Source organism: Anas acuta, chromosome 19, assembly GCF_963932015.1.
Source record: "Anas acuta chromosome 19, bAnaAcu1.1, whole genome shotgun sequence".
Classification (NCBI taxonomy): domain Eukaryota; kingdom Metazoa; phylum Chordata; class Aves; order Anseriformes; family Anatidae; genus Anas; species Anas acuta.
The window spans coordinates 6,912,507-6,927,884 of NC_088997.1; the positions used below are offsets into that span (position 1 = coordinate 6,912,507).

At 62.5% G+C, this 15,378-nt stretch overlaps 1 protein-coding gene across 1 annotated transcript; it reads right to left on the reverse strand.

Annotated features, from left to right (window-relative positions):
• Nucleotides 1-8,727: 8,727 nt before the first annotated feature.
• Nucleotides 8,728-15,378, reverse strand: SSC4D (scavenger receptor cysteine rich family member with 4 domains; the record flags this gene model as incomplete). The annotated part of the gene is made up of 9 exons (XM_068655903.1): nt 8,728-10,139; nt 10,268-10,345; nt 10,828-11,139; nt 12,295-12,372; nt 12,614-12,694; nt 13,332-13,646; nt 13,985-14,056; nt 14,212-14,517; nt 15,255-15,378. Coding segments are annotated over 9 exons (1,683 nt in total), but the record flags the coding sequence as incomplete, so codon positions are not given.

A 15,378-nucleotide genomic window follows, 5' to 3' on the forward strand; every position in this document is an offset into this window, starting at 1 on the left:
GGGACACGCCCACTCAAGCCCCGCCCCCTTCTCTCTCCCCTCCCCGCGCGCGCGGGGCACGCTGGGAGTTGAAGTCCTCTCCCCATTGACCCTCCCCGCATTGCTCCCCCTCCAGGACTACATTTCCCAGCGTGCCCCGCGCGCCGCGCCTCGCCCCGGCTGGCCGCTTGACAAAATGGCCGCCTCCCTTCCCCCCCCTCCCTCTCCCCCCCCCCCCTCCACCATCCTCCTCCCTTCCCACCCCGCCCGGGCCGGGCGCGGCGGCCCCGCTGCTGATTCACCGCTGGGAGGGCCGCGAGGCCCCTTCCCGTGTCCCCGTGTCCCCAAGCACACACTGAACCCCCCCCCCGCCATAATCGTGCCCGTTTCCCCGAGCCCCACCTCACGCTGGGGTTCCCCGGCATGGTGGCGGCGCGGTGCTGAGGCCCGCCATGGTGCTGAGTCACCCCACGGGAAGGACGCCCTCAGGCCTGGTGGGCTGCCTGGGGTGCTCGGTGGGCTGTAGGGAATCCTAAAATCACCAGATGGGGAGGTTGGAAGGGATCCCCAAGGATCCAGGCCAGCCCCCTGCACAGCGGGGTCACCCCGAGCACCCCACACGGGATGGCACCCGGGTGGGTTTTGGGGGTCCCACACAGAATTAGGTGGGAAGAGACCTCAAGATCATCAAGTCCAACCTCTGACCTAACGCTAACCAGTCCTCTGCTAACCCATACCGCATATCGGGTCTCCAGAGGAGGAAACGCCACAGCCCCTCTGGGCAACCTGTCCCAGTGCTCTGTCACCCTTAAAATAAATAAAAACTACAATTTTCTGAGTGAAGTAGAAGCGTGCCTTCACTTAGCACCTAGCAGAGCTGCTTCTGTGCGTTAGGAACCCCATAAGAAGCCACTATTGAGCCCTTTTTCCTACAGCCTATAGATAATACCACATTTAGAGGATGCGCCAGCACTGTGGGAAAGGAAAAGGTTTTACAAAAGGTGCTGACCGTGGTGGCAGCATTCATCCCTGATGCATTTTGGTGCTGGCAAGTGCCATCACACTTCTGCCGCAGCATCTCTGCTCGTCCCCAGCCCTTCCAAACACCACCGTCCATGGAGATGTCATCACCATCATGGCTATAGCTGGAGGGATGGGCGGGCCTGGCGACTCGTTCATATCACCTGCTGGTCCCCTGGTTTTGTGGTTTTTCTTCTGAAATACCTCAGGAAACCCTTATGGCCCTGGGGCACGCGGTGTGCTGGTTTTCCTGGGGTGATACCAGCCACAGGTGACTGTGCCTATCCCAAACCTGTGGAGATGGCCTCAGCCAGGTGGAGATAAATTGGTTTGGAGATGCTGGTAGTGCTTTATGATGGTGAGCAGCACAAATTTTGCTAAGATCTCCATCTTTGTTGTGTTTTTAGCGCTGCTTTACAAGCAACAAAAATAGTATTGAGTGGATTTGTTTCACTCACACAAATGACTTCTTCGTATGCAGGTTTTGACAGAAGAGATCACCTCTTCAGACAAATAGCTCCTTAAAACCAGAAATACGTGCAGATCCTCTCCATTTCCTTCCTGAAATAAACCACTGCCTATCGCATTCCTTCCCCTCCGCCCTCCTTCCTTTGGCCATCTTGCTCAACAGCTGACCAACACGTCGTAGCTCGCGGGTGAGGTTGGACAGGTTTCCAACGAAACCAACGTTAAACCTTCCCCACACCCTGCAGGTTTTTAGCTCAGGCTGTTCAAGGCTCCTCGAAGGTCCACGTTCAGCAGGCCGAGCTCCAAGCATTCATAACCAGTGGATGGAAATCCCCCAGCGATGCACCATGCCGTGTCTTTCTCCCCTTGAAGGCGTTTTCTCTCACTAACCTCAGCACCAGCTCGGTGTTTTGGTGGGCCCACACAGCTTTTTGCCTTTACAAAGTCGAATTTTTCCTCTCGTGCAAGCCCAGTGAAGCCAAGCACAGCTCAGGACTCTTGAGTCGATGGCCACAAACGTGCTCCAGCGGCACTCAAGGGCTCTCCCATCCCCTCGCCCGCGTCCCCTGCATCTCCGGCCTCACACCCCGCGGCACACGCGGTGCCCGGCTGTGAAAGCAGCCATTGTGCCCTGCTTTTGTTTACCACGGCGGCTGCCCCAGGGCAGCGCCCGCACACAACAGCAATTTATTCCTCCTTTATGATAATGGCGCCTTCGTTCTTCCAGCAAGGGGCGCAGCCTCTAGAGAGCTCAGTTTTTGTGTTGTTTTCGGTATGATACCAGCTTTGGGGATAAAATTTGAGCAAAAAAAGGTGGAAAATGTAGGAGAATATTAAAGAACTTTGTGGGTCTCAAGCATCTTCTGTGTTTTTTCAGGTGTTGCTACAGCCACAGGGCATCATCCAAGCCAAAGAGGACGATCTGCCACAACGAAATCAGGTCTCCGTGTACAGACCAGCCCGGAGCTGTGTGCTCGTCCTGGACACCCAGGTTTTAAGGCTTTCTGAGTGATATTTCCACACGCGGGTCCAATATATTGTTCCTCTAACTTGCAAAAAATAAATAAAAATAGTATTAGCCCTTAGGTCCCAGCCCTGGATCCTCACAGGTAAGATGTAACACAAGCCTGGGCCTGAAGAAGCATTGTGTGCCTGGAAGCCTGTCTGTTTTTCCAAATATATCAGCAGGCCTAACAAAAAATATTGCCTCTCCATGCAAACCTTATGACACTTACCTAGTAATTTGCAAGAGTATGGCGGATTCGCATCTAGCCCAAATCATTGCAGCTCTCCTATTTCTGGTGACCGTGCATATGCCCCAGACCGAGCAAATACTGATTTATTCCTGTCGAAGCACCACAGCAATAAATACGTCTCACACAGCAGACAGTTTTCTTCCCCGTCACAGGTCAGAACGCTATATTCATAATGCTGTAAATTCTTCAGGATAGCAATCAGGCCATAATATTTATCTGTGATGTATCCAGCCCCCTTTTTGCTCCGAGGCATAAATCAGCCCTCCTCACACCGCTCCGTTATTCTGTTTTACAGACCAGGAGGTGGTGTGGGGGGGGTTTATATGGTGCTGAGCTCGGTGCTTCTGGTGTGTGTGATCTGTCGGCCCATCAATAAAAACCCTGCTCCTCTCCACCTCTGCCTGGGACGTGTATAAACACCCGAGCACGATCCCAGAAGGCTGCAGGTTTGGGGAATTACAAAGACGCAGAGGATGTGGGTCTGTTCTGCAGATGTCCCTGAAAAACCTGATAACCCTTATTCCGCCTGTGGTATTAAAATAACTCGGGAGCGTTCAGATGTGCCACTTTGTTCGTTCCCGTGGCCTGGAAGACAAGTCCTTCTCCTCGCATTTCCCTGCCTTCCTACGAGCTGCAAATGCCTTGTGACACTGCGAGGGAAGGCAGCAAATGGTCTTAGGCTTGGAGGCTCGCTTGCTTTAGCTGCTGACTACTCCAGGAATTTGCCCAGAAATCCTTACCCCCGGCTTGCTGCGGGGGGCACCTGGGTGAGGGGGGTTGTAGGGGCATGGCCACAGTTCCTGTCTGTGACCCTAAGCGGTGTCCCCAGCACCCTGGTGCTTGGGGACCTGCGTGTCCTCCGTGGTGGCATCAGGGATGGGGTGCTCAGCAGCGGGGAGCACGAGCGAGGATGCTTGGGGGCTGTCCCCACCGGCAGGAGCCCTGTCTGACCCCATAGCTGCAGTCCTATGAAGGATTTATGGCATCCTCATTCCCTGAGTGTTACAACACCTCCTCGGGGACACATCCCTGGCTCCAGCCAGAGTGCCCTGCAGGTAGACTTAGACATCACCATGGTGAAAACCCCCCAGGGGAACAGCAGAGCAGGGGGACAGGGGGTGGCACTACCCAGGGCTGATGTGCAGAGCCGGGATTGGGGTCTCCCCACACTGCTCCTGGTGCTCGCAGGCAGCCTCCAGCCTTGCTGCCTGCCCCGGGGAGGCAGATCCTCCAGCCCCACAGCCTTCTCCCTCTGCTCTGTCGTGCACCAAAGCTGGGGGTCCCAGCAGCCCTGAGGAAGCCACGGGGAGAACATCCTTCCCCCTCTGCGGAGCTGCAGCGCTTTGTGCTCAGCCCTGGGCTTTCATCCGAGGCTTTCTCAGCGCTTCCCAAGCCCAAATTAATTCTGCTGCAGCAGCTGCCCTCCTGCGCTGCTCAGCGCCAGCCCTGCTGCCTGCCTGCACCGAGCTCGCCGCGAGGAACCGGGGCTAAAACCTGCCCGCAGCCCTCACCCCACATCCCTGGGGACCATCCCGCTCCCCGCCGGGGCTGCTCGGGGCTGGGGTTTTCTGCTGCTTGCTGAGAGCAGCTGGGGAAATGCAGCACAAGGGGGGGGGCAGAAAAGGAGCTCAGAGGCAGGGCACGGGGCCAGGGAGCTGGGAGGGGCGGCAGCAGGAGCCGGGGAGGATGGAGGATGGAAAACGGGGATGGAGGATGGAGGATGGAGGATGGAGGATGGAGGATGGAGGATGGGGAAGGGGGCAGCCGGGACCCTCCCCTCGCCCCACGTCTGCCTGCATCTGCTCGTTAGCAGCAGGCTGGGATTTGAGTCACCAGCCGAGGCGGGGAGGGGGCCGGGGCCCTGCCAGCTGACGCGCCACCGCCGCTGGCACGGGGACAAGCGGGGCTGGCTCTCGGTCTCAGCCCTTGGCGGATGCGGGAGGCAGCGCGGTGCACCCTGCAGCACGAGCAGCAACTCAGGGCTGAGCCCTGCTGCAGCCCCAGGAGCTCGGGGGTCCCAAGCAGGAGCCCTGCAGCACCCAGAAATGCAGTGGGGGCTGCACCAGGATGCTCCCATCTTGGAAAATCCCCCCCCCCGTGAGCCTTCCCCGTGGCCCCAGGGAGGATGCTTGCACGGGGATGATCCTGATTTTAGCTGGGGTGGCTTCAGCTCCTGCTGGGACACCAGCCCTGGTGGGGATCGGGGGTGCAGAACCCGGTCCCCAACCCCTGAGGGACACAGGGACCAGCCACACACCGCCTCCCCACGGGGCGTTAATAATTCAGCAGGCGCAGCAGGCTGGGGTGGCAGCTCTTATTTAAGGAGCCGATATAAATACCGCCCAGACAGCGCTGATGGAGCCTGAAAAAAAAAAAAAAAAAACACACAAAAAAACACAAAAACCTGGCTGTCTCGGCCCCTCCAGAAGCACCCTGGAGCCCTGCAGGGCCGGGGGGCGGCACGGGGCAGGGCGTCCTTTGGGCTCAGGGCGCTGTGTGAGAGGTGACAGCACCTGGGTGACATCCCCACTGTGCCTCAGTTTCCCTCTGCAGGGTGTCCCTTTGTCCTGCAGTGGTGTTGGGGACCCAAAGCAGGGCTGGCCCCATGTCTCCCGGGGGGGGGTTGGCACCAGGGAGGGAGCTGAGAGAGGGTCTCCACACCCCAAAATTAATTTCCAGGTGGAAAGCTGCCCCCCAGTGCTGCGGGGTTGCTGTTAGTGCCATCCCCTGGTCACAGACACCTAGGGACAGCTCTCCGGGTGTCCCCACACCGCATGGTGGGGGTCCCACGGGGGTCCCAGAGCCGCCCCATCCCTGCTGAAGGGGAGAGGAGCACGGAGCTGCACGGGGACAGCCAGCACCCAGCACGCAGCAGGACCCCATCCTCCCCCAGCCCCCCATGGCACCCCCGTAACAGGCATCCCCCCATCCTCAGCACCCCCCCAGCCCCTCCGAGCTGCCGGGGGGGGGGGACGAGGACCACCGGGAGGGACGGGGCTGTCACATCCAGCCCCGGCAGAGGCGGCGGGCGAGCCGCTTGCTGCAGTCTTGCTGCGTGGCTCTGCAGCGTGACTCAGCACAGCCTCGCCCAGCGCTCAACCCCCCCCTCAGCCCCCCCAGCACCCCCAGCCCCACACGATGTGGGGCAGAGGCACCCCACATCACTGCCACCCTCCCCTGGCAGCTGCCCAACGCCCGGAGTCACCCCCCCTGCCCGTGTCCCCCCCTCCCCGGGAGCTGCACGGCTCCCCGCGCTGCAGCTCCCGAGCATCTTGCAGGCTTTAGGAGAAAGGATTTTAATTTTTTATTTTTTTTTTCCATTTTATTTATTTATTTTGTCTAGGGGGGATGGGACTGAAGGATGCCGGGGTCGCATGGGAAAAACTTGGGGTTTTTAAAGCAATTTGGTGATCTTGGAGCCCTCCTTTTGGGGAGGATGGAGACCCCAGGCTCAGCTTCTCACGGCACCAATGTCCGCGTCCCCTCTCGCTGTCACCCAGCGGGGGGGGCGGCTGGAAAAGGGTTGAGCACCCCAAATGTCCCCGTGTCCCCCTGGCAGGGCAGGAGCTGCTCACTGCGTGTGCCGTGTGCCGGGGCCGGGCGTCCCTCCGCCGTGACAGCAGCACGTGGCACGGCCCCAGGACAAAGCACCAGGCAGAGGCGAGCGCCCGGCCTGACCCTGACAGCAGCTGTCCCCCGCGGGGAGCCGTGCGGGTGTCCCTAAGGAAGGTGACAAAAGGGGACAGCCCGCTGGGGACAAGGACAGCGGCAGGGAGGGGGAGATGGAGCTCCGAAGGGGCTGATCCTGCACAGGAGGGGGGCGCCCACCACCTTAAATCAGCCCCTCACCCTAAATCAGCCCCCTATCCTAAATCAGCCCCCTATCCTAAATCACCCCCCCCACCCTAAATCAGCAGAAATAAGGCACAGGACCCCTGCAACACGCAGGGAGCACAGGAGCAGCACCGGGAGGGGGAATTTGGGGCTGGTGCCAGCTCCCAAACCCCACCACAGCTGAAGGCAGAGCCCAGACCCCCCCAGACCCCCCCAAACTGCAGCCCCCTGCCCTTGGGCTGTGCCGGGACATTGTCCTGGGGGGGGACAATGTCCCCACATTGCCACCAGCTCACTGCTCCCATGCCTCGGAGCTGGATGTCGCCAGCGCTCGGCAGCCCACGTGGGATGGCTCCCGCCAGGGAGGAGCGGGTGGGAAGGGGGGGGGGGGGAAAGGAAAAAAAATAAATAAATTAAAAAATTCAATCCCACAGCCCACGGGAGAGGAGCTGAGAGATGGGAGGAGGACCTGCAGCCGCGGCAGGGACAAGGAGAGGCTCCGACCTCCGTGCGCCCCAGGGCTGCGGCTGTGCGGACCCCCCCCCTCTCCCGGCGCAGCGGGGGCAGCCGGCCCTGCGGCCCCCCCAGCTCTGTGCGCCTTGGCCAGCGGGCTAATTGCACCAGTGACTCTGCAGATCCCAAAATAGCTGCTGGCTGCGCCGGGCTGACGTCACCGTGAGACACGGGAGGCGCGGGGAAGGAGGACGCAGCGCGGCGGCGGTGGCGGTGGCGGACGCATCCCGCAGCCCCCCCCCCCCCCTGCAACGGGTCCCCTTGTCCCCAGGAGCCCCCCCACAGCAGGGGATGGGGTGGGCAGGGGTGCTCCTGGGGAAACTGAGGCAGAAAGGAGGGCTGGGAGCGGAGCTCAAGGTCATCCAAGTGGTGCTGAGCACAGGGGGGGCCCTGCAGGGTCTCGCCCCCGGCTGTGCCCGGTTATAGGTTGGAGTGGGATTGCCCTACAGGGGCACGGGGGGTGCTGGGGGGAGCAGCCTTGCACCACGCACCGAGCCCAAATCACGGTGAGGCGACCCCACCAGCAGCTCATCCTCCACCCCACTAGGGAAATGGGCTCCTGCTGGTCCCCAAATGGGACCCCCGCCCACCCCGAGTGCCCCCAGACCGGTAACGGGGATAAAATCCCGGCTCAGCACCGCTGCCCCGCAGCACGCAGTGAGCCCGGGGCCCTGCTGGGGCAGCTCCAACCCCCCCCCAGGGGGCTCGCAGGGCTCTCGGGGTGCCCGTGCCCCAGTTCCCAGCGCTGCCGAGCCGAGTTATTGTTCTGGAACACGGTGAAACCGTTCCAGCCTCCTCCATTTCCCCTTGCTCATTGCTGCTCCCTCCGCCTGGATTAATGGGTCTCCTCTCCCCGGCACAGACTCATTCCTTATTCCTAATAGGCCATAAATCCCGGCCCCAAAATAACCCCGGCTTTTGCCCGGACCTCGTGAAATATTCATGCTCTCTCCCCGGCCTCCTCCGCGCCATCCCCTCCCTGGGGACGTTGGCAGGAACTAATCGATGGCATCGACCCGTGCGGGGCCGCAGCTGCTCCGGCCGAGGACAGGGGGGGGGGAAGCAGCTGATGCAGCATGAAAAGGGGACAGCCCTCGGCACCCCGCTGTCCCCGTGGCCTCCTCCCCGCTGTCCTGGCAGCGGGTGACAGCAGGGAAGGGACAGAGGATGGAGGGGATGTGCCCACTGAGTGCCATCAGCGCTGCGGACCCTGTCCAGCTGCACAGCACCAACCCCGCAGCCTCCGGGGCTGCCAAAGCCAGCCGGGAGCACAGCCAGACCCCAAATCCCTCCCCTGAGCCCAGCAGGGTCCGAAATCGGTTCCCGGCTCGCTGCGAGCTGCTGGGTGCACGGGTAGGGTTTGTGCCCACCTCACACGGCCAAACCCGAGCCCCCCTCGCGGGGGCATCGCCTGTGCCGAGCCCCGGAGGGGTTGCAGAGAGGCGAGCGCTCACTTGGAAAGGGATTTTATTTATTCACAAAACAACCCCCAAAAAAACACGTAAGAAAAGTGGAAAAAAATAAAAGGGAATGTGCACAATCTTATTTACAAAAGAATTGTACAGACATGGGACCCAGGGGGGAGAAGGGGCTGTACTGCGGGGTGCCGCCATGCAAGGGGTCTGGGAGGCACCAGCCATGGGGACACGGGGACATGGGGACACGGGGGGGTTGGGGGACACGGGGAGGCTGCAGGGGGCCCCGTCTCGCCCTGCTCCCCGGCTTTTTGTGGTTGTGCTGGGGAGGAGCAGGAGGAGAGGAGACGATGTGGGCACAGGGGGAAATTAGGGGGTGGCTGCGGGATGGGGACCCGTGTGAGGATTTGGGAGTTTTTTTGGTATTTCTCCTGGCGGCACAGGGAGAGAAAGCTTGTCCGTGGGTTAAGGGGGGGGTGCAAAGCAAAGGGGAGAACGGCACCACCTCGCTGCGGAGCAAAGGGAACCTTCTGGAAGCTTCTGGGTGGCGTTCAGCCCTGGGTGACGTTTCCCAGGTACAATCCCGCATCATTTGCACAGCAGCAATCCCATTCCTCTCCCCTCGCCTCATAAGCAAAATGGCTGAAACCAACCCAATTTCACACCAAAGCCTTTTTTTTATTATTATTTCTTTTCATGTTTGGTTTTGCTTTCCAATGGGCAGGCTGGGGGGGGGACAAAGCTTCAGCCAACACTTGAGGAGCTGAGGAAACCCAGGGCTGACCCCAAACACCCAAGGGAGCCCCGGGCAGCGCCCCGAGGGACCAGAGGGGCTGCGGAGGCAGCGGGGTGGCTGTCCCCAAGCTGGGGACCCCGGCACCAGGAGCCACCACTGATGGGCCCCAGCTGTGCCGGCGGGTGGTGCTGGGGCACAAATTGTGCTCGCAAAGGCTTGGGCCCAGCAGAGGCTGCTGGTGGATTCTCTGATGGCTCCTACGGGGTTGAGCCATTTAGGTTTTCCCCCTGCAGAGGCCTCTCCCTCCCCCGGCTGTCTATTTTAAAGGATTAAATGGGAACGCAGCCCCTTGGAGACCTCTCCCCTTCTGCCCAATTTGGGTGAAACGAGCCGTCAAGGCGCACGTCCAGCATGATGACCCAAACCCATTCCCCTGGGAAACCGGGCTCGAAACACACCCCGTGTCCAATTGAACCTCCTTGGGGCGCTCCCACCCACCCGATTTACACCCCACTGCATTAAAACCCCCACGCAGCCCCCCCTATCCCTCCCCAGCTCCTAAACCCCGAGCCCCCTCCCCACCGTACCCACGGGCGGGCGGTCATAGGAGGCTGCAGACGGCGCCGGCGTCCTCGGAGTGGTCGCAGTTGTGGACGTCCCAGCGGATGTGGGAGCAGCTCAGCAGCGAGGGCTCGCTGCCCTTGCACTTGAGGTTGTCGAGGAAGATGTAGCCGGCCCCCCGGCCGTAGGGCGCTTCCCCCGGGGCCGCCACGGCGTGCCCGCAGCCCAGCCGCCGGCACACCACCTCGGCGTCCCGCAGGTCCCAGGCGTCGTCACACACAGTGCCCCACTGCGAGAGGTGGAACAGCTCCACGCGCCCCTCGCACCGGTGGCTGCCGTTCACCAGGCGCAAGGAGCCTGCGGGGAGGATGTCAGGGTTGGGGGGGGATCCCCAGATGGTAGGGGAGATGGGGCTGGTCCCAAAAGGAGCCTCGTTTCCCCCAGTCTCCATCCCAAGGAGCCCCCGGGGGCCGCAGGGCACCTACCGTCCTCGGGGTGGGTCGGGGCTGGCGTGGTGGCGGTGACGGTGGCTTCTTGGGAAGGGTCGCCCGAGTCGTCAGCACCTGGAGCAGGTGGGAAGGGGTGAGAAGGGCAGTTTGGGGGATGTCTGTGGTTTTTGGGGGCGGCTCGGAGTCCCCGTGTGAGAAGGCAGGGGGTGGGAGCTGGGGACAGGCGATGTGGTGTGGCAATGGGGTCACTGTGCAGCAGGGAGCACCCCTGGGGGCAGAGGTGGCACCCAGGTGTCAGCCACCACCTGCCAGCATCCCACTGCTGCCACCCTCCCCAAAACAGAATCCCAGAACATCCCAAATGGGAAGGCACCCACAGCATCAAGCCCAACACCCAGCTCACCACCAGGTCCCCAAAACCCACCCCGTGTGCCTGAGACCACCACCCCACCACCCCCAAACCCACCTTTTGGCTACCGCAACCGACCTCACCGTGCCAGTGCCCGACCGGGGTACCCCAAACCCCATCTCCCACCGCCAAAACGAGCACCCCACGACCTCTCCCCTCGGACCACCGACCCCATTGGGGCGCCCACCTCGACAGACGACGCCGGCGTCCTCGTGGTGGCCGCAGTTGTGCCGCCCCCAGCCCAGGTGGAAGCAGTCGGCCAGGCGCGCCTCGCCGCCGGCGCACCCCACGTTGTCCAGCAGCACGGGCCCGCTGCCGAACCCGAAAAAACCGAGGACGGTGGCGGAGATGGCGGCGCCGCAGCCCAGCTGGCGGCACACCACCTGGGCGTCGGGGAAGTCCCAGTCGTCGTCGCACACCGTGCCCCAGGTGCCGCCGTGCCGCACCTCCACCCGCCCGCGGCAGCTCCCGTTGCCGTTCGCCAGCCGCACGCCGGCACCTGCGGGAGGGCAACGGCACAGCCACGGCGGGGGGGGACCCTAAAGGGGTGTGGGGGGATCCTAAAGGGTGTGGGGTGGGATCCTAAAAGGGTGTGGGGTGGGATCCTAAAAGGGTGGAGGGTGGGGTCCCTAAAGGGTATGTGGGGGACACCCTAAAAGGTGGGATCCTAAAGGGTGGAGGGGGGGTACCTAAAGGGTGTGGGGGGGATCCTAAAAGGTGTGTGTGGGGGGGATCCTAAAGGGTGTGTGGGGGGGGATCCTAAAGGGTGTGTGGGGGATCCTAAAAGGGTGGAGAGGGGGGACCCTAAAGGGTGTGTGGGGGACACCCTAAAAGGTGGGATCCTAAAGGGTGGAGGGGGGGTACCTAAAGGGTGTGGGGGGGATCCTAAAAGGTGTGTGGGGGGGGGGATCCTAAAGGGTGGGGGGGGGGGATCCTAAAGGATGAGTGAGGGGGACCCTAAAGGGCAGAGGGGGGGAATCCTAAAGGATGGAGAGGGGATCCTAAAAGGGTGGAGGGGGGGGACCCTAAAAGGTGTGTGTGGGGGGGATCCTAAAGGGTGTGGGGAGGGATCCTAAAGGGTGAATGGGGGGATCCCTAAAGGGTGTGTGTGGGGGGGATCCTAAAGGGTGTGGGGAGGGATCCTAAAGGGTGAATGGGGGGATCCCTAAAGGGTGTGGGGGGAGACCCTAAACAGGTGGATGGGGGGATCCTAAAAGGGTGGAGGGGAGGGAACCTAAAGGGTGGGGGGGGACCCTAAATGGTGGAGGTGGGGGGAACCCTAAAGGGTGGAGGGGGATCCTAAAGGGTGTGGGGGGGGGGAGGGTGGGGGGAAAGGGGTGAGAGGGGGGTGATGGGGGGAGTGGGGTGATGGGGGGGCATGGGGAGGTGGGGAGGGGGCGTGGGGAGATGGGGGGAACAGCATGGGAGGATGGGGGGGAGTGTGGGGAGACGGGGGGAGCCCCTGGGGAGATGGGGGAGCCCCCATGGGTTTAGGAGGTAGCTCTGTGGGTATGGGGTGAGCACCGTGGGAGGATGGGGGGGGGCTGGGACATCAGGGGAGCCCCCTGGGGATGTGGGGTGAGTCCCTGGGGGCAGGGGGTGAAGCCCTGGGGTGCCAGACCCCGTGTGGTGCCAGCGGCGGCCTCCCACTTACTTTCCATCGGGGAGGTGAGCAGCGCGCTTGTGGCCACCTCGGTCACCGGCGTGGGCTGCTCACGGCCGTCTGTCACCGCTGGGACAAGGACAGGGACACGGGGACACTGGGGGTTTTGTCCCCGCCCCACGCTGCCCCCCAGCCCCATGGTGTCCCCATGGCAAAGTCATTTGAGGGGCCAGGAAGAGGGTCCCGGGGATGTGCCATGGGGAAGGGCACCCTGGAGAGCCCCAAAACCTGACTGAGATGCGCCTGGGTCCCTTGTCCCCCGGGTGGGGACAGCCCAGGGAGCCACCAGCCCCTGGGGCCACCCCCGTACCTGTGGCCGTGGCGGTGAGCGTCTCCTGGTAGTCCAGGGCCACCGAGGTGGTGAAGGACGTGATGGTGGACGTGTCCAGCCCTGCGGGGACACAGAGGGGGCGAGAAGGGAGAAGCTGCAGAGCAGCTGGAACGGGACACGGAGCGGAGCGGTGAGAGGGCGTGGGGATGGAGGGGATGGGGGGAGATGGAGGAGGTGGAGGTGATGGAGATGGAGATTATATGGAGATGGTGGAGATGGAGATGATGGAGAAGGGGATGATGGAGATGATGGAGGTGGAGATGGAGATGCTGGAGGTGATGGAGATGGAGACGATGGAGATTGAGATTATGGAGATGGAGATGATGGAGATGGAGATGGAGATGGTGGAGATGGTGGAGATGGAGATGGAGATGGAGATGGAGATGATGGAGATGGAGATGAAGCTTCCCCTTTCATCCCCACTTCCCACACGCTGGAGATGGAGCCTCTCCAAGCCCCACAGAAGTGCTGCAGGACATTTCTGAGCCTCGATACACCAAATATTCAACTATGGGCAGGGGCAGGAGCAGCAGGGGGCACGGTGGAGGCAGGCAGCGTGCAGCCAGCCCCACCGCCAGCTCCAAAACCGGGTTCCTCGAGGTCCTGCCCCACCTGACGGGCTCAGAGCGCTGCCACCCATCCCCGTGTTTGAAGGGCAAAGGGGCACCCTGTGGGCACGCAATTTCCCCCCGGTTACCCGCGCAGATGACCCCGGCGTCCTCGTGGTGGCCGCAGTTGTGGATGCCCCAGCCGAGGCTGTAGCAGGCGGCGAGGACGGGCTCGCTGCCCTCGCAGTTGACGTTGTCCAGCAGGATGCGCCCCGTGCCGTAGCCGAAATAGGCGTTGCTCTTGGCCTCCAGGGCCCGGCCGCAGCCCAGCTGCTTGCAGACCACCCCGGCGTCGCTCAGACCCCAGTCGTCGTCGCACACCGTGCCCCAGCTCCCCCCGTGGAAGATCTCCACCCGGCCCCGGCAGGCGTCCGCCCCGCTCACCAGCCGGACGCTGCCGTCACCTGGAGGGGGACAGAACAGGGGGACAAATGTCTTGAGCCCACCGACCCACAAGGCTGGGCTCCGGTGGGGTGGAAGACACCTAAGAGGGTGGCAGGGGGGCTGCTTTGGGGCAGCACGACCGATGGGGTCCTGCATGAAGTGCTGGAAAAAGGATTTGGAGGATTTGGCCCCAAAGGTGGAGGTGCCAGGGGGCTGCTCCTTGTGCGCAGCCCACCGGGGTGGCTGGCGGGGAAGAATGGGGCCGTGCTGGTGGTGGTGGTGGGGTTGTGGTGGGGGGGGTACTGTTCTGCTCTCCCCTTGGAGACCCCCCAGCCGGGCCAGGCTCCCAGCCCCTCACCTTCCCCACTGCGCCCCGAGGCCGTGGCGGTGCTGCTGGTCGGTCCTTCGCTTGCTGGCGTGGGCAAGAGCTCTGCAGAGGGAATGAGAGATGCCAGCCCCTGCCCGGGAGGTGACCAGCACCCAGAAAAGCCTCACAGAAAGGATGCAGAAGCTCGGCTGACCCCGGGGCTCCTCGGGGAGCCCCCTGGAGCCGCCAGCCCCCCCGTGCGCCCCTCTCCCCGTTACCATTACACACGACGCCCACGTCCTCGTAGTGGTAGCAGTTGTGGATGCCCCAGCCGTGGCTCCAGCACTCGCTCAGCGCCGCCTCCCGGCCCTTGCAGTCCACGTTGTCCAGGAAGATGGGCCCGCTGCCCTGCCCGAAGGTCATGGGCGCCGGCAGGGCGATGGCGTGGCCGCAGCCCAGCTGGCGGCACACCACGTTGGCGTCCACGATGTCCCAGTCGTCGTCGCACACCGTGCCCCACGTGCCGTTGTGCAGGATCTCCAGGCGGCCCTGGCAGCGGCCGGGCCCGTTGGCCAGGCGCAGCTCTGCGAGGACGGGCACAGCGAGGTGCTCAGCGGGCCGGCCACGAGGTGCCAGGCACCCAAAACATCTCCGTTACGGAGGGTTTGGGCTCATTCTGCCCCAAATCGCTGCTCCTTGGGTCGAACGGGTGGCTCTTGGCCAGCTGCTGGCTTGCTGACCCCATTACTAACACCCAGTGAGCTTGCTGCTGGGGACACGGGCACCCCTGCACTTTTTTTTTGATCACACAAGGTGCAAAAAACGTCCTCCTGGATGTTTGCAGCCCGGGGATAACCCAGCCGTGTGCCACCGCGCGGCTCGGGTGACGAGGTGCAATTAGCAGGTTGCTGCTCGCCTCGATGAATGCGGCCACAGCAGGTCCCTGGTGGGAATTGGTGGCAGGGAAATGCTTCCCCAGGCTGCTGGCAGCAGGGACTGCGTGTGTCTGTGTGTGTGTGTGGGGGGGGGGGGGGGGAGCTGTGCCCTCCAGGGACTTCTTGGCGGGGGCACGCTGAGTGACACGGGGACAGGCAGCCGGCGGGGGCTGCCAGGGTTTCCTCACCTGATAACGAGCAGCGTGGGGCTGAGAAAGGATCCCTATTTCCCCTCCCTAAAAGAAGTTCAGCTTTCTGCTGCCGCTCTTTGTTCCAACCCAACATGCCTCCTGTCTGAAGCCCCGTTTGGAACAAAACCACTTATTATTTTTTTTTTTTTCAGCTGCAAAACCTGGAGGAAAGCGGCTCGGAGCGAAGGACCTCACCTGGGAACAGCAGCGGAGCGGGCTCGGAGGTGCCTGAAACAGAGAAAGCAGGGTCAGGGCTCCCCAGATAACCGCACAGGGATGCAGGGAGCAGGGCTGGGACCGGCTGCACGTGCTGGGAATT